The sequence below is a fragment of the Pipistrellus kuhlii genome, unplaced genomic scaffold (genome assembly GCF_014108245.1).
Source record: "Pipistrellus kuhlii isolate mPipKuh1 unplaced genomic scaffold, mPipKuh1.p scaffold_m20_p_6, whole genome shotgun sequence".
Lineage (NCBI taxonomy): Eukaryota > Metazoa > Chordata > Mammalia > Chiroptera > Vespertilionidae > Pipistrellus > Pipistrellus kuhlii.
Window position 1 is genome coordinate 25,026,786 of NW_023425562.1, and position 18,548 is coordinate 25,045,333.

General features: G+C 44.1%; 1 protein-coding gene and 1 non-coding gene across 2 annotated transcripts in view; one reads left to right on the forward strand and one right to left on the reverse strand.

Moving 5' to 3' along the window:
- PODXL2 (podocalyxin like 2) overlaps positions 1 to 7,776 on the reverse strand; it is a 29,202-nt gene extending 21,426 nt beyond the window's left edge. The window contains exons 1-2 of the mRNA XM_036419895.2: positions 7,618 to 7,776; positions 3,229 to 3,507 (exon numbers count right to left, since the gene is read on the reverse strand). Coding sequence (XP_036275788.1) covers positions 3,229 to 3,507; positions 7,618 to 7,687 — 349 coding nt within the window. The 5' untranslated portion in view covers positions 7,688 to 7,776. The remainder of the gene's footprint in view (positions 1 to 3,228; positions 3,508 to 7,617) is intronic.
- LOC118708611 lies at positions 1,305 to 1,415 on the forward strand. Its single transcript, XR_004984664.1, has one exon. It is a non-coding gene; the product is annotated as a U6 spliceosomal RNA (small nuclear RNA).
- Positions 7,777 to 18,548: the final 10,772 nt, after the last annotated feature.

Genomic DNA, 18,548 nt, shown 5'->3' on the forward strand with positions numbered 1-18,548 from the left:
GCTGGAGAGACCCTGATGAGGCAAGACTTGCTTCAGTAGGGCTTTGGTGCTCACTGAGACTGCCCCTTGAGTGTGTCCCTTATGGATCTGAGGAGTTGGAATCTGGAATGGTCTTACTATGACCCCTGAGTACACTGGTACTTGAATCTCCAAGGAGGTGCTAATTTAGCCTCTGCCTAAGGCCACCCAGTAGGAGTTATGAAGAGAGCTTCAGATTCCTCTTCTTTGTTTGGGGTTTGGAGGTGCCCAGATGAGGCCCAGCTGTCAAGAAATATAAGCTGTTGAGAGGCCTTAAGCCTTCTTTTAGGTATTCTGGGTCTCTCTGACTCAGCTGCAGTTTGTTAGGTAAGTTTAGATTTCAAAGGATCAGGCCATTCATATGCAAAAGCCTCTGTGTACTGTACAGCTTGGATAAGGTGGAGTTTCAGAGCAGAGCAAACAGCAATAGCTTCCCATCAGCCTTGCCCTAAGAGACCCCGAGATCTCAGTGTCCATTGGTAATCGCTGCAAGCACTTCTGAGAGAAACCCACCCTCAAGATCCGCCCACTGCCAGACAGTCCAGTTTCTCCCTGTATAAGTCTGGGTCCCCACCGTCTTGCCCAGAAATGGAGTTCAGAGCAGTGGGGAGCTTGTGCCTCCCTGAAGACTGAAAAAGCCTGTCGCCTACTCAGTTGCCAGCCCTCTCCACACGCATGCCTCCATACCTCTGCCTTTACTTCCACAGCTCCTCTGAGTTTCAGTGTGCTTTTCTCTTCCCTTCTCGTTGTAGAATTTCCACTCAGCCAGCCTTCCTGTGGTTCTGGATGTTGTCCATTTTGTCTTTTAGTTGTAGTTTTGAAGTTGTTTTGCGAGGCAGCAAGTTCAGGTGCTTACTATGCCGCCATATTGGTTTTTCAAACTCAGGCAAAATATTCTTAATCATTAACAATTCTGCATGAGCTAAATGATCCAGCTTATGTTGGCTTGATGGTAAAGTGGCAAATTTACATTACATTTTTCCCCTACTTTTTTGAGACTGCTTTTTTCAATTGAACTGTCAGAGAATCATAATATTTTAAATCTGCAAAAGACTTCAACCTATTATTCGCATGGTCTCACAGATAAAGAGACTGAAGTCAAGTTTAGAAAAGGAATCCACCCATCATCAGTCAAACAGAAACTCCACCAGCTGCTTTTGCCATTGGACCTTGCCCCACCCCTCACGATCACTGCTACAGAAGGGGAATGAAGGCACCAGCTCTAGTTCTTCTAGAAATAACAAACTAGAAATGAGATGTATAATAATACAGGTAAATGATAAAATGTACTGGCACACCTTACCAGCACATACACTAAAACTGGAAAGATACAGAGAAGATTAGCATGGCCCCTGTGCAAGGATGACATGCAAATTTGTGAAGCATTCTATATATTTTTTTCCAATTAAAAAAATTCATTGGTTTCCTAACTAACACATACCATTAATGTGCTCCTGTGGCAACAGCCTAGGTCCACAGGTACCACTGCTCAGGAAAAACTGATTCTAGACTCATCTCTGCTGTACACAAGTAAGCTCTTGCTGTGGGCAAGCAGACCAATCAAAAGATGAGCAATGAGGGAGCCTAGACAAAACCTCTCTCCTCCTCCACCTGTTCTATACCTCTTGTCCATCACCCTTGGAGGGCAATTGTGTCCCCACCTCACAGTTCTTTAGTTATGTACAGTAGAGACAAGAAAACAGACCTGTGTTGTGGAGCTGGTATGTTGTGGGCCTAGCATGAGCAGAATATATGCAAAGTGCCCATTACATGGCTTGTGTTCAATGAATGATAGGCATTTTTATTATAATGACACCTAGAGAAGCCAATGGGGCAGGGAGAAAGAGAGAGAGAGGAGAGAGAGGGAGAGAAGGGGAGAGGGGAAGAAAGAGAGAGGGAGAGAGGGAGAAAGGGATGGAGAGGGAGAGAGGGAGAGAGGGAGAGAGAGTTATGAAATAGGGGAAAGTAAGGAGGGGTGTAAAGCAAATCCTCTGTGGTCACCTGTTCCTACCTATACCTTTGTAAATTCACTGTTCTATAAATAAACCCTCTTTGGATTATTTTAGTTTGATTCTGTCTTATGTTTCTGATTGTGATGCTGACTGACACACCTTTAGAAATTTTATTTTAGAAATTTAAGCAAAGAATCAGAAAAGTACAAAAACATATGAGGATATTTATAGCAGCATAAAAACAAAAAAACAAAAAAAAACACACCTAAATATTCAACAATAGAGAACCTGTTTCATACATATGATGAGCCACATGATGAGATACTGTGTAGTTATTAAGAATCAGGTTATAAAAGAATATTAATGATGTGGAAGTTCATTTCTGAAATATTTTAAGACATTATATCCATTATGACTCCAATTTTGTATATAAAAGTATCTAGAAGGAAGCACTCAAAACTATTAATAGTAATTATCTTTTAGTTGTGAGATAATATCAGGATTTTATATTTGTACTGTTTCTATATTTTCTACAATTTTCATATATTGTTTTTTGTAATTAGAGCTAAATTCTGTAACCCCATGTGCATGTGCTCATGCACGCACACACAGATTTGACAGTCTGACATTTAAAATGGGCTCCTTCTGGCCAAGGACATGGGCACAGCTGCTGTAGCTAGAAGCATGGAAGCTCTGTTGCATCTGTAATCAGCCATGGTACGTACATGCTGAGCCCAGCTCCCACATTTCTATTGGTCATGCTCTGTAGGTCCAGAAACCAGCTCTGGCCCATGTCTGAGGGCAAGATAACTAGAACATCCTGATGGTGCCAGAGAGACTTAAGGCGGGACATAGCATGTGTGGACTTCCGGGAACCTTCAACAGAGACAATACAGCAGAGTACAGAAAAACAAACAAATCCCAGACCTTGGAAAGACCTCAGCTTGAATCATGACTTGACAATATGCACAGTTGTATGACCTTAAGCTTGCTTTTAACTTTTCTAAGCTTCAGTTTTCTCAGGTATAAACTGGGGATAATATTAGGGCACAGAATACAGGCTCACTAAATAGCAGTGAATATTAAAGAGAAAAGGGCCTGTAAGACATTCAGAATCCCAGAGACTTGGCTCCGATGCACAGAGAAAGCTGGCGGAAAGAGAAGAGATGTGATTTGAGCAAGAAAATGGTCCTTTGGCATTTTGCCAAGAATGCCTCCTACCCAGCTGCAATCAGCACATACTGTTCAGAAGAGCTACCTGCAGTGGGTCCCAGGTCCAGACTGGAGTCATTCAGCTCTTCCTCCTCTTCCCAGAAGTACTGCGGTGGCTGCAGAATGCGGGACTCTTCACTCTCTTCGCTGGGGAAGCCTGACCCCGGGGCTCCCAGGCCAGCTCCCAGTCCCATGGCCTCGCTGGGCTCCTCTGCGTCCAGCGGCTCCAGGCCAGTGGGCAGCAGGAGGTCCAGGAAGGAGGTGGAGGTGAGGCCCTCTGGGCCAGGTTCATCAGATCCACCTGCATATGTGCCCAAGGACACCCCTGCACAAACACAAAAGCCCAATGGTTATGAGAAGCCAGAGAGGAAAGGCTGCGGTGGGGTTAAGACATGTCTCCACAATGAAGAACCTGAAGTGGAGTGATGCTTTGGGGGACAGTCCTGAGACCCAGGGACTGTGAGGGGATTCTTAGATGCCATTCTCATTTAAAAAAATTTTTTTTTTAGCTCTAAAATAAAATTTGTCTCAGTGGATAGAGCATCGGCCTGCAGACTGAAGGGCTCCAGGTTCGATTCCGGTCAAGGGCATATACCTTGGTTGTGGGCACATCCCCAGTAGGGGGTGTGCAGGAGGCAGCTGACTGATGTTTCTCTCTCATCGACGTTTCTAATGCTCTATCCCTCTCCCTTCCTCTCTGTAAAAAATCTCAATAAAATATATATTTTTAAATAAAAAAATTTTAAACATATTTTTATTGATTTCATAGAGGAAGAGAGAAGGAGGGAGGAGGGAGACAGAAACATTAATGATGAGAATCACTGATCAACTCCCTCCTGCATGCTCCTACTGGGGATTGAGGCCGCAACCCGGGCATGTGCCCTGACAGGTAATCAAACTGGTTCATAAATTGACGCTCAACCACTGAGCAACACTGGCCGGGCACTTCAGCTTTTTTAGAAAAGTGCAAACTGATTTTAAAAATTCTTGGAATTTTTAAAAATATATTTTTATTGATTTCAGAGAAGAAGGGAGAGGGAGAATCATTGAGCTGCTGCCTCCTACATGTCCCCCCGGGAGATCGAGCCCTGACCTCCTGGTTCATAGGTCGACTCTTAACCACTGGGCCCTGCCAGCCGGGCAACAATTCTTGGAATTTTACCTTTTACAAAGTAACTGGAGGATCAAAACACACATTGCCTCTTCAAAATCTAAGGTCTTGCCAAAACCGTTTTGGCTCAGTGGTAGAGTGTCGGTCTGCGGACTGAAAGGTCCCGGGTTCGATTCCGGTCAGGGGCATGTACATTGGTTGCGGGCACATCGCCGGTGGGAGGTGTGCAAGAGGCAGCTGGTCGATGTTTCTCTCTCATCGACGTTTCTAGCTCTCTATCTCTCTCCCTTCCTCTCTGTGAAATATCAATAAAATATTTTAAAAAAAAAAATCCAAGGACTCTCTCAGAGCTGAACTGTGGTGTGGTGGCAGCGCAGTCACTGCCTCTGGCCTTGGTCAGGCTCTCCAGCACAGCTTAGATCTTGAGAAAACTGTGTCTGTCCTCTTGAGGAAAGTCTGACCAGCAGTCCTGTTGACTTCCCACCTCTGGGGATAATATACTTTTTGGTCAGGGAAGCTCTCTGTGCAGGGACTATGGTCTGAAGTCACTGGGTCTATTCCCCACCACTTCTATGACAGGCGATTCCTCCATTCTCCGAACCCAGTCCTTTACTTGTCAAGCAGAGAAGCCACAGTCTTTCTCTACTTCTTCTCCCTTCCCCATCCTTGTCTTCCTTTCCCAACAACGTAGCAGGAATTAACAGATATTTTGATAACCTTACTGAAAGCTGTGTGTAAAAAAAAAAAAAAGGAATCTAGTTTTTCATTATTTCTCCAATAAACAGTTCCGTGTTCTTGAAGTTATTTTTCCCTATAATTATGTTTTTCTTTTTAAAGACCTTGATGTTTTCAACAGCTTTGGCAATGAGTAATTGTTTAGGTAATTAAGAGAGGTTACTTATTTTCAAACTTGCCCATTAAAATAGTAGCTGAGACTTATTCATTCTATGTATAAGTATTTTTACACTTAACTAACCTGCCTTACTTGAGACCCCACCTGATTTGAAATTTCAGAATTACACTCTTCGTAACTTTTTCCTTAAACACCCATAATTTCCTGTTACTTCATCATTGCCAATAGAGGAAGGGAGAGAAAAAGAAGGGGCGTGAAAGGATTAGAGGATCAGCCTCAAATAATAAAAGTCTGACCCAAACACATTCGAAAAACAGGCGAATGAATGAAAAAAAACAAACAAACACAAAACGAGGCCTTAGTAATCCCATGTCTTATCTCCCCTGCAATCTGCTCCTGATCCAGACATCCTTTTCTGATTTTCACCATCAGCTCCATCCTCATTATCCTCTTAATCAGCAGCTCTGTGGTCCAGATCTCCCTAAGCACCAGTCCTGGCGCTGCCCGGCAGCATTTGTTACACTGCCCTCACACCCTTGAGTGTCAGCTACAGCAGAAACTGTCTGGCACTGTCACCCTACCACATACATACTTAGACTCATGTGTGTCTGTGTGTATCAGAGAAAAACGCTTGTGTAGGGTTTCTGCACAAAGGCATGTAAGAAAGAGACATCCTGCTAGATTCACATGTAACCCATACATGGAGATAATATAGGTGTCATGAGGAATGTGTATGGAGGGAGAAGAGGAAATAATAGAAGGGAGAAAAGTTGCCCAGAGTAAGCCACGGCTAGCCATGTAAGGGTATAGGCAGTTACAAGTGGGCATGGCCAGTTCCAGTGTGGCTGTCCCAAAAAGAACTGGTGAACTAATAAATTTTAATTGATTTGTTGAATCTCGCCTTCTTCAAAGAGAATTTAAGATGTGCAAGGATGGAGGTAAGTGTGTGTGTGTGTCTGAGAGAAGCACTTGTGGACATTTTTCCTGTGCACACCCATCCCTGATGGACCCCTGCTGAACCGAGCCTTCCTGGGACATGCTCAGGAGCTGCCCCTTCCCCTCCCGGATGGTTTTCTGGGGATTCTGTCACTATGGCCCACGGTAACGGCACATCTCACTGCCACCAGCAAGCAAAGGTTGCTCCTCCCTCAGGAAGAGATCCTTCACTCACACACATCACACAATCTGCCTGCCTTTGTGGGCTAACTGTATGGGAAGTGCTTCCCGCCAATGTCCCATGCACACTGCTACCTATAAGCACGCCACCCCCATGTGTGTCCTCTGGAAATGGACTCACTCCGGGCTGTCTGATACAGGAGCGTGCACACAATCCAGGCACACACTCACCCCAGGTCTCTTCTCCAACACCAGTTCCCAGTCAGACCTCCATATATACCCATGACCTCTCTCCCCCTCGCTCTGCCAGCCGCGTGGAGAAGCTGCTTAGCCATGTCCTGATATGACCTGCTCTTGCAGATAGCCCGTCTCCTTCCTCCCAACCCCCATTCTGTGTTGGTGGCCTGGCTCAGAGGCTGTCACACACTTTGTGTTTCCACCCTCTACCCCCCCCCCCCCCTCCACCCCAGCACACACCTAAATCCCGTCTGCCCCTCCGAAGCTGTTCTCAGACTGTCTCTTGCTCACAGGCACATCCATTGCACATCTGCCCCCGACCCCCACCCCCCCCCGAACCTTTCACCACCCACATACATCCCAGTGCCCTTGAGTAACTGTGCATGGAAACCATCTCAGAGGGTCTCACCCCCCTGCTGTCAGCTGCGCAGGAGCTATCCAGCACCGTCACTGTCACACACGGGGACGCGGGGCTGCAGAGCCTCCTCTTTGTCAGCTCCTGACAAAGTAACTTGCCCAGCACGGCCCGGGAGCCGCATTCACAATGACACACCCCTCCTCCCTCCCGGCCAGGAGCGCCACACACGCGTCAACACAGCCCGCTGTCGCAGCAGCTGTCTGGGGAGGCGCGGCGGCCGCCCCCCGGGCCGCAGACACTCCCACCCGCGCTCCCCGCCGCGGCCCCAGGGGACCTCGGATGCGGTCTCCCGGTCTCCCGTTCCCGGGAGGCTGGCTGTCTGTCTGTCGCAGAGGCGGGCGGGCGGGCGGGCGTCCTCCTCTCTGCCCCGGGGCCGGCCCCGAGCGCCCCTCGCCCCGCGCCGCCGGGAGCGTGCTCGGGCGCCCGCGACTCCCGGGCACGCTCGCGGCTGTGTGTGTGGCTATGTGTGTGTGTGTGTGTGTGTGTGTGGGTGTGACGCTCACGCGTGGAACCACACACACCGCAGGCACACGCGGCCGCCCCACGCCCCGCACTCCCCGCGGGCGCGTGTGGCGGGAGGACGGCGCCGCGGCCCCGCCAGCCCGCGCGCCCGCCCCGCGCCGTCCTTTGTTGGCGGCGGGAGCTGTCCAGCACCGCGGCCTGCAGCCCGCCCGCCCGGCCCGCCGCGGCGCGCACTCACCCCCGGCCAGCAGCAGCAGGAGCGGCCGCAGCCACGGCGGCAGCGCGGCAGCCCGCGGCAGCCGGCCCATGGTGCAGCCGTCGCCGCCCGCAGCAGCAGCGGCGCGGCACCTCGGCCTGCGTCAGGGGCCGAGCTCCGGCGGCGGCGGCTGCGGTGGCGGCGGCGGCTGCGGCGGTGGCGGCGGCGGCGGCGGCTGCGGCGCGCGCCCGCCCCATTGGCCCGGGCGGCCGTCACTCACCCTCGGCCCCGCCCAGTCGCGTGCCGCGGGCGCGCCCCCGCGGAGCTGAGAAGGGGGCGATGGTGGCCCCCTCCACCGCCTAGGCGGATCAGCCAATCAGCGCCGCCAAAGCCTGGAGGAGGCGGGGCCGCAGCCGCCGAGGCCTGGAATTTGGGGCCTCACACCTCGCGCATGACCCCCAGGACGCCTGTCCAGTCCGGGTGATGGAGGTGAGCGCCGGAGCCACCCAGTCGCCCATCCCCTGGAAAGATTCTCTGCGCGCCCAGGAGGCAGGCAGGGGTCGCTGGCATCGAATGAGGTTGCTGGGTGGACTGGGGAGTGACCGCTAACGCGGTCAACGTGGAGTGTTGCCAACTGGACATCACGAGGTTGCACAGCAGCTCCGAGAGGACTGGGGCTAGGAAAGGCTTCTAGAGGCATTTGGGCAGGCGGGCCATTCAAGCCATGGTAAGAGGATGAGGCAAAGGCCGTGGGCCAGGCGGGAGCAGAGAATCCTCTTGGATCTGGTCTCATGCACATCCTTACTTGCAACTGTCCTTCAGTGAACCTCTTGTCTTCAATGAACCTCGCCTCATTTTTAAAGCGGGCTTTGAGTTTTTATGGCAATGTTTCTTTCTCTCTCTTTTTTTCTCACACTTATAAGACAGTTTATTTAGAAAGTCACAGAAATAGAAGAAGTGATCCGTAGAAGAAATGGGCTCAGGAAACAAGTTACAGCGGCAGAATAAAGATATCATTAAAACAAAATACAGCGCTTGGAGCTTAGACAAGAGAAGCAAGAAAAAGGACCTGGGGAAGGAGGTGGGGAAAGGCGTGGGTGCACTCCAGTGAGAGAGTCACTAGAGCAGTGTTTCTCAACTTTTAAGTGTTTTGTCCCTGTGGCAACTAAAGTTCATTCATGTGCCTAGCACCATGTAGGGAACAAAGTAGCCACACCCCATCCTCATAGTTTAGTCTAGTGAAGAAGACAAGGAAAAATCAACACTACACTTATGGTCACATGATTACAACTATAGTGAGGTGTGTCAAGAGGAGAAGGGGCAACGAGACAGCACAGAAAGAGGGTTTACATTTGCCTTCTCGAAGACCAGTTTACGCTGGCACCTGGAAGCATGAATGGTGGGAGATGGGTTGGGGAGAGCATTACAGGCAGAAGGAAAGCACACGGACAATTCCTGAGTTAGAAGGGAGCTCAGCCTCTTTGAGGAACAGAGAACAAACGGTTCCAGCCCTTTTGGAATTACAGCAATTTGAATATCTCCAGCAGTCATAATTTGTTCAACTTTAAACTTTAGATAGAGTATATTCAGAAAACACTTCTTTAAAATAAATTATTGAATTTTTTTTTTCAAACACCACCTTCACCCCTCTATCACTAGGCATTATAGAGGACCTCAAAGGACTCTTCCAGAACTAAAAGCTTAGGGGTGTGAACAAAAATGGGAACTAAACCTGACAAGCTCAGGGGAGGCCTGCATGATGGCCTCAAAGTAACCATGTTAGATGGTCTGCAATTAAAACTTTTAAAAATAAAAGCAGTTTATGGCAGGTAGTCATGTCATAGGGTTGAATCTTCCCTGACAAAAGTCCATCTTTACCTTCAGTGAGCCTGTCTATTGGTGGTTGTTTTTTTTTAATCTATGATATTAAATCTTTGGAATGTCAAAGTAATTTCCTCCACCCTCATCCCCTCAAAGCACAGTGACTGCTTTGAGGGGGTCAGAGCAGGAACCACAAAACCCCTCATTGTTATTGTCATGTTAATTGTTGACTGTTAACTATCCTGTAGTGAGGTCTGTCAAGAAGGAGAAGGAGCAATGAGACAGTATAGAATAGAGGGTTTGCCTATCTAGAAATAAGTATGTCTATCACTTTACTTTTTATCCAATCCCAGAGGTTGTGTGTCTGTCCCCCAACTCCCTCACCCCACACTTGGCTTTCTTCTGGCCGTGCCCCCCCCCCCCCCCCATCTACACCAACGGGTTTCATGTAACCCATTTACATTTCTTCACTTCTTTTTTTTTTTTTAATATATATTTTATTGATTTTTTTACAGAGAGGAAAAGAGGGGGATAGAGAGCTAGAAACATCGATGAGAGAGAAACATCAGCCAGCTGCCTCCTGCACACTTCCTACCGCGGATGTGCCTGCAACCAAGGTACATGCCCTTGACCGGAATCAAACATGGGACCTTTCAGTCCAAAGGCCGATGCTCTATCCACTGAGCCAAACCGGTTTTAGCCACTTCTTGTAAAATATGTTTTTATTGATATATTAAAGAAAGGGAAAGGGAGAAGGAGAGTGAAACATGGATCGTACCTCCTGCACTCCCCCTACTGGGGATGGAGCTTGCAACCCAGGCATGCCCTGACCAGGAATGGAGCCTGTGACCTCTCCTGCAAGGGATGATACTCAGCCAACTGAGCCATACCCGCCAGGGCTTACCTCTCCTCTTTGATTGTAATGTATAAAATAAGGTACACAACTGCCATTTTCCAGAGCATTTTCTCAATCTGTTGAGGTTTTGCTTCCTGGCAATTGTCTTCAGTTTGGCTCAAATAAATTTGTGGCCTAATAGGGGCCACATGCTAACCTGACAAGCTCAGGGAAGGCCTGTATGGCAGCTTTGCAAACTCGAAGACCTAAAGTAATCACAAAGGATGGTGTGAAATTAAAACTTTTTAACTAAAAGCAGTTTTTGATGGGTAGTCATGGTCTAGGCTGGCATCTTCCTCTTTACCTTAACTGAGCTGTCTTTTTCCTTTTTCTGGACCCCCTCAAACCACAGGCACCACTCTGCAGAGACCACAAATCCCCTCATTGTTATTGAGTTAATTGTTGACTGTTAACTATCCCGTACCCACCTATGTAAAAGATAAAGCTCCTATCATTTTGCTTTTCTTCCAATCGCAGAGGTTTCCCTGCTTTGCTTTCTCTCACCTCCCTAATCTATCACCATTGGGTTCCATGTAGCTCACTGCATCTGCTCTTTTGATTGTTATGTATAAAATACAGTGCAAATCTACCATTCTCTGGAGCATTATCTTAATCCAATGAGATTTTGCTTCCCGGCAATTGTAGACAGTTTGGTTCAAATAAACTCATAAAAATTCTCTGCAGGTTTGAATGTTCTTACATTGACAGGAGAAATAGGAGTTGGGGTGGAGGGTGATAGAGTGGAAATGGCTCTTAAAGGAAAGAACATGAACAAAAGTATGATAATTACTTGCCATATTAAATTTAGGAGATGATCATTTCATGACTAGGATGAAACAGAAGAAAAGGTTAAAAAGAGAGATGACTTGCTCTAGCTGGTTTGGCTCAGTGACTAGAACGTTGGCCTGCAGACGGAAGGGTCCTGGGTTTGATTCCAGTCAAAAGCACATGGGGGGTTGCAGGTTTGAACCCCAGTGTGGGGTGTGCAGGAAGCAGCTGATCAATGATTCTCTATCATCATTGATGTCTCTATCTCTCTCCCCCTCTTTCTTCCTCTATGAAATCAATAAAAATATATTTAAAAAATACTCCTGACCAATAAAATATTTTTAAAAAGAGAGATGACTTACTAGCTAAATAGTTTACTGAATTTTTGGTTAGTTTATGTAAAGTAGTAGGCCCTTATAAATGAAGCAGTGAAACAAAGGAAAAGTGACATGTCTAAGGACATAATGAAAAGCAGTAAGTAAAATTAAAATTTTTAGGTAAAGATATTCTTACTTAATTTATAGAACTACATAATTTGATTAAGCCAGTGGTCAATTTAAACTCCACATCCCTTTTTGTTCAATAGACATTGTGGGTTCTAGAAAGGTAGGTGAGGACCTGATAGTAAAGGACCTTGAAGGTCATGATGAGCAGTTTAGACTTTATTCTCCAGAAATTCATTTCTTATATAAGAATCACGGCATGGTTAGGGCTATATGTAGATAGACAATTCTGAGAGCAATAGGGAGTAAGGACTAGAAATAGAAGAAAGAGAAAATGGCCAGTGACGTGATTGCTGCAGGAGTCCCAGGAGCAGATGGTAGAAGTCTGACTCGGGGCTAGCACAGCAGATTGGAGAAGACACCCCAGAGACAGGTCTAATATGTTTCAGAGAATGACTGAATTGAGTCCTGTTGACTGTGGTTTTTGTGCTATTCTCTGTGCAAATACAAATTAGGCAAGACCTAGTTTACAAGAGTTTACACACACACACAAAAAAGCCCACAAATAGGCATGCCTATAGAGTATAAAGCAATTTTGGACTTAAAAAGAAGACAATGTCCAGAACAAGGAAGCTAATGGTCCTGCTATTCTGAACCGTTTGATCTTTGTCAACATTATGCTTTTACAGCAACCTTCTCCCCCACTCCCCCATTTGATTGTTTAATGAAGGAGGAATCCAGGAAGATATCATTAAAAACCGACTGGGAAAGCTGAGAGTATTTGGCTTGATAGAGAGAAGACTAGGATGCATCTCGACCCATCTTCTCTCTCCTTTCCTCTGTTGCAATGAAGGAAGCACCTCTTCTTTATCACAGGCCAGTTTCCTCCCCTTGGCGCTCAACATTGCATTGTTTGTGTCCTTTCAAGGACTTTCATTTAAAGGTATCTCTTTTCTGACAGTGTCTGTGTCTCTCCTTTCTGGGCTGCTCTCAGTATAAACATGATCTGGAATCTCTCACCATAAAAAAAATGCTAGGGGAGATGAGATCATGCTGCTGATACACTGAATCCTTGTACCTACTTTCCCTCCAGCTCTTGACCCTAGAAATTTTAGAAATATACATTTATACATCAGTCCAAATTAGCACTGGAAAACAAGATGGGATCAATTGGTGAATCTAAAATGATGAGGAATTACTTGAAGGAATAAAAAAAAAAAAGAAAGTAAGATTAAGTTGATGGAGAAATCACAGTCAAAATGCATGCCATAGGTCTTAGGTTAAAAAGTATATCACAATATAAATTTTAGTGCATTTAGAAATGAATGACATGAGACTATTGCATATCAAAATCCATGGGATGCAACCAACAATTCACAGAGATATTTTATTACCACAAATAATCTTTTAGGGGGGAAAAAGAAACAGGTTAAAAATAAGTGAACTAAGCATTCAATTTTAGAAGCTTTAAAACGCATACACACCAATGAATTTCTATTGCTGTTAAAATAACAATAAAACCTAGTAAAACCAATTAATAAAAGCCTGTTACTTGAAAAAGGTGAAGAAGTCAAACCTTTAGTATCAAGATAAAAAAGAGAAGATGTAAAAAAAAAAAAAAAATTCCATTAGGAATGAAAAAGGGAACAAAACTACAAATAAGATTTTTAAATTATTAGCTAAATTTGACATATAATTTATTAATAAAATTTAAAATCTCATTGAAATGAATACTTTTAAAGAAAGCAAAATACCGACATTTATTAAAGTAGTAGAAAAGCTAAACCAACTAATAACAATGGGACAATTAAAAGACAGCAGAGAATCTACCCTTAAAAAGACATAAGGCGCTGAAATCGGTTTGGCTCAATGGATAGAGCGTCGGCTTGGGGACTGAAGGGACCCGGGTTCAATTCCGGTCAAGGGCATGTACCTTGGTTGCGGGCATATCTCCAGTAGGGGGTGTGCAAGAGGCAGCTGATTGATGATTTTCTCTCATTGATGTTTCTAACTCTCTATCTCTCTCCCTTCCTCTCTGTACAAAATCAATAAAATATATATTTTAAAAAAAAAGACATAAGGCCCATTTGAAATGAGTGTATTCTACAAACCTCAAACATAACTCTTCCAGAAAAAAGTTAGAAAGCCCCAAATTTACTTTATGAGGCTAATATAACCTTGATACAAAACAAACAAACAAACACCAACCACCACAAAGCAAAACAAATACGAAGAGAAAAAAACTAAGAATAATATAACTAGAAAAAACCCTAAGTCAGTCTTACTGGACACGGATGCAACTTTTATAGAGAAAACATGAGCAAGTTAATTACAGCCATATGTTAAAAATATTGACATATCCTGATTAAGTAAGGCTCATCCTAGAAATTAAAAAATGGTTTAGTATTAGAAAAAAAACCACTAATTTTGTTATCTGCATCAAGAGAGCCAATTAAAACAAAATTTTAGGAGAGGCTCCCTCCAAAATAGGCATGCAATGAAACTTAGTATTTATTTCTGTTAAAATGAATAAAAACTTTAGAAGCAAACAAGAAGTAGAAAGAAATTTACTTAATTTTAGAAAAGGTTGTTTCCCAGAAACCTACAGCTGTCATCAGAGCTAATGAAGAAATATGAAAGCATTCTCATTTAAGTGAGGGACAAGAAAAGGATAACATACTGCTGGCCACAGCTGTCGTGTGCGACAGTGCAGTCCTGGAATCCAAGCAGCTTCTAAGCTGGAGACCTGTGACCCCGGGCACCTTCACACTACCTGGGAGCAGATAATGCAGTGAGAAGGTGCCGGGTTAGCCCACCTGCTGTATCTGTGGGTAACAGGCAGGGACTGCATGTGCCCTTTGAGGCATTGGTGCGATATGCGGGGTCCCAGGGCAGGAACTGTGGTCCTGAGGGGTCAATGGTGGACATATATAATACTGTCAACAACAAAGCTTAAAAAACATCAAAGCACATGGAGCAGCGCTGAAGCAGCTGGCCTGTAGCCACTGATTGTAACATGAATGAGAAATAAATGTTTGTTGTAGTAATAAAAAGATTTTTTTTTAACTTTTGTGCTTTAGAGTGTTACCAGACGGAACAGAGTTTAATTACTCAGTAGTTGCCAGCCAAAAGACAACTTCGAGATGATTTTATGAGAAGAAACAAATCTTATTATGAGCCAGCAATCAAGGACAGACACATCGGGGGTCACTTTCCAAAAATAGAGTGCCCTCAAACAAGGATCAGATTTGTCTTTATTCAGGGAAATCATGCATAAACATGAAGGTGAGCTACATCATCTATACATATTTAGGAAACATGCCCATAAATACATGGAGTGCTAAAAAATGGCGGAAAATCTCAGACTCTGGCAGGAGATTTTAGTATTATAATGAGAAAAGTTTGAGGAGGTCACTAGAGGGTCTTCGAAGCCGCTTGAAACTGGCCTTGGGCAGTTTTAGCCAAATCAATTCCTATTGCTACAAAACATCCTGGGCTTGTTCCTAAAAAAACAGCTCTGGCACCCATCAATGTCAGGGATGGCACAGGCTGGAAAGGAAGTTTAATCAAGTTTAAGCCTTCCTGTTAAACTCTTAGCAAATTACAGGATATGATTACACAAATCTTATAAAATTTAGGATGATTTAAGAGGGTTAACAGGTTAATCTAAGCAAAATTATTAATTCTAAACAGAAGTTAGTCTATGCTAGACTACCAAGTAGGATTAATTCTAGACTTTTGCTGGAGATCAACCACCTATTTGTCCTGAGCTTTCTATCAGCCGTTGCAAAGGGGAAAACTGATCAGGTGCACGATTTATAGTATCTTTGATATCAATAAATGAGGTACTCAATAATCTGTGGCCAGATTATTATGCATTCAAAGATCATAATAATCTGGCCACTCAGTGTGTATGTGTGTATAGTTACACGGACTCAACCAAGAAAGCGAAGACAATCCTCAGAATGGGAAACAATATTTAAAAACTATAAATCTGACAAAGGATTTGTGTCTAGAATGATATATAAAGAACTCTTAATAACTCAATAATAAAAAGATGACTGAACCCTAGCTGGTTTGGCTCAGTGGATAGAGCATCAGCCTGCGGATAAAGGGTCCCAGATTCAATTCTGGTCAAGGACACATGCCCAGGTTGTGGGCTCAATCCCCAGTATGGGGTGTGTAGGAGGCAGACAATTAAAGATTCTCTCTCATCATTGATGTTTCTATCTCTCTCTCCCTCTCTCTTCCTCTCTAAAGTCAATAAAAGTATTAAAATAAAAAGATGACTGAATTTTTTAAAATGGGCAAAAATCTGAAGATAGTTCTCCAAGAAGATACACAGATAATCAACATGCAAATGAAGAAAATGCACATCAAAATCACAATGAGAAACCACTTCACATTAAGATGGCTAAAATAAAAGAGCCCTGGCCCATATTGCTAAGTGTGTAGTGCATCCCACAGACCAGAATACCAGGGTCAATACCTGGTCAAGGGCAGGTACCTTTTGTTGCAAATTCCGTCACTGACCCAGTCGGGTAAGTGCGGGAGACAACCAAATGTGTCTCACATCAATGTTTCTCCCTCCCTATCTCTCTCTCTTTCTTTCTCTTTTCATCTCTCTAAAATAAATAAGTTTAAAATGATATATGTAAATTATAGCCCAATAAACCTGATATTAAAGAAAACAAGAATATAACAAGCATAACTTTTATGTTATCTTTAACATACTTAAAAATACATAAACAGTATGTGGTATCGTTATATTTTAAAATTTTAAATATTTGATATCACATCTTTGGCATTTTATTTTTTCACTCAAAATTATCTTCCAGGTTAATCTATTAATAAAACTTTTATTGCCCTAACCGGTTTGGCTCAGTGGATAAAGCATCAGCCTGTGGACTGAAAGGTCCCAGGTTTGATTCTGGTCAAGGGCATGGACCTTGGTTGCGGGCACATCCCCAGTAGGAGGTGTGCAGGAGGCAGCTGATAGGTGTTTCTCTTTCATCAATGTTTCTAACTATTCTTCTCTCTTCCTCTCTGTAAAAAAAATTTTTTTTTAAATCAATAAAATATATATTTTTAAAAAAACCTTTTATTGCATCAATAAAAAATTCAATTGTTCAATCCTAAATACCAAAGCTTTCCCTTGATCTGTGTGCCTTGCCAGCTGTCCTATTTCACTTCAGAACCAAACTTTTCAAGTTCTTACATATACAATTTCTACTTTTTAACTTCCTTTATTCTACTCACACTGCATTGAAATTGCTCATCAGTCATCACCAACCTCCACAGTACCACAAATACCATGTTTTACCTTGAGATGCGCATTTAAAAATTTTTCCAACATCTCTACAATGAGATGTCTTATGGTTGATGACATCTAATCATTCTAAATGTTAGCATTTTTGTCTTAGTTGCACATAAAATAATGGTGATTCTTATACTAAGTGGCATCTTATATTCAGTGAAACATAGTACAATGGACAGGTTTGTTATTTTCTGATCTTTCAGCTACATTGGCCCAAACTGACCTCAATCTCCTTGAATTCTTTTCTTCTGGCTTCCATAAACACCCTCTCCCCTAGTTTTCCTCCCACCTTCTGCCCAAGCCTAAGTGTCCTTTGCTGGTTCAAATGGTGGACACTCAAGTTTCCTTCAGCAATCATTTCTCTCTCTGACAGCTGACAGTGAGTTATAGCTCATGCCCAAACTTATTCTCAGCAATCCAAACTCAAATCTGTCTTTGAAGTTCACATTTCTACTTGAATATCGGAAAGGCATTTCTAGCCAACATGTCTAAAATGAAATTCCTGGTTATCCCTACTAAACCTCAATCTGTTTCTCAAGCTAGAAACTGATCATCATGGTTTCTTCTTTTCTCCCATTTCTAGTTTATCACTCTTATTTAATCTATCCACAGAATACATCTAAAGTATGTCCAATTTCCCCAACCCAAGTCCAGACCACCGCCATCTCTAGACTACACCAGACTTCCACTCAACTCTTCCTTCTTTTCTCTTCAGTACAAGTTACAGTAACCAGATGGGGTCATTTTTTAAATACAATGGACCATGTTCCTTTCCTGCTTACAGCCTTCAAGAGCTGTCTTACTACAGTCAGATGTGAGGCCTTCTTAGGCCTGTGTGATATTATCATAGAATCAGAAATGTGTATTTTGGTTTATGTTTCAGCTCCTTGTCAGAACTCCTAACACCTTGTAATTTCTTAAGTGATAAGAACCATAGAAACATCATTTGCTGAAACATTTGGGTTTTATCATGTCTCCTGAACCAGCTCTGGAGTAGTAATGGTGATGTGTTTTGTTGTTCATAACAAACCCCTTTCAACCACACCCGAGTTTACGTTAAGGAGGTGACTTTAGGAAAGCCCCTAAGGATGGGGCCTGGTTGCCAGGGGAAGCAACCTTGTGATTGGAGGTTTGGAGGTCTTATCCTCAGCCCCTGACCTCTCGGGGGGAGGGTTTGGAGGTTGAGCTCATCACTAATGGCCAATGATTTAATTATTATGTCTACCTAATGAAGACTCATAAACAGCCCTAACTAAAGGGCTTTGGAGAGTTTCTGGGTGGGTGGACAAGAGCACATCCATGTTCAGGGAGGGTAGCACATCTCGCTCTCTAGGTGAGGCAGGATAGTAAGAAGTTAGGAACATTCCTTGACAAGTAGAATGGGGAAACGGACAGATAGCTGATTCAAACTGGCCCCATTCAGTACCCTGATTCGCCTTCTCATTATCCCTTGCATGACCACTCCCTTAAGCATTAAGCTCTCAGGACAATGAAGTTCTGGTCCATACCAAATAATCAGGAACAAAGCCTTGGGTCTGTGCTGGCCAGGTGGCTCAGTGGGTTGGAGCATCTTCCCATGCACCAGTGGTTTCAGGTTTAATTCCTGGTCAGGGAACATACCTAGGTTGCAGGTTTGATACCTGGTCAGGAGGAACTGGTTGATGTTACTCTATCACACTGAGGTTTCTTTCTCTCTATAAAAATCAATAAAAATAGCCGGGACCGGTTT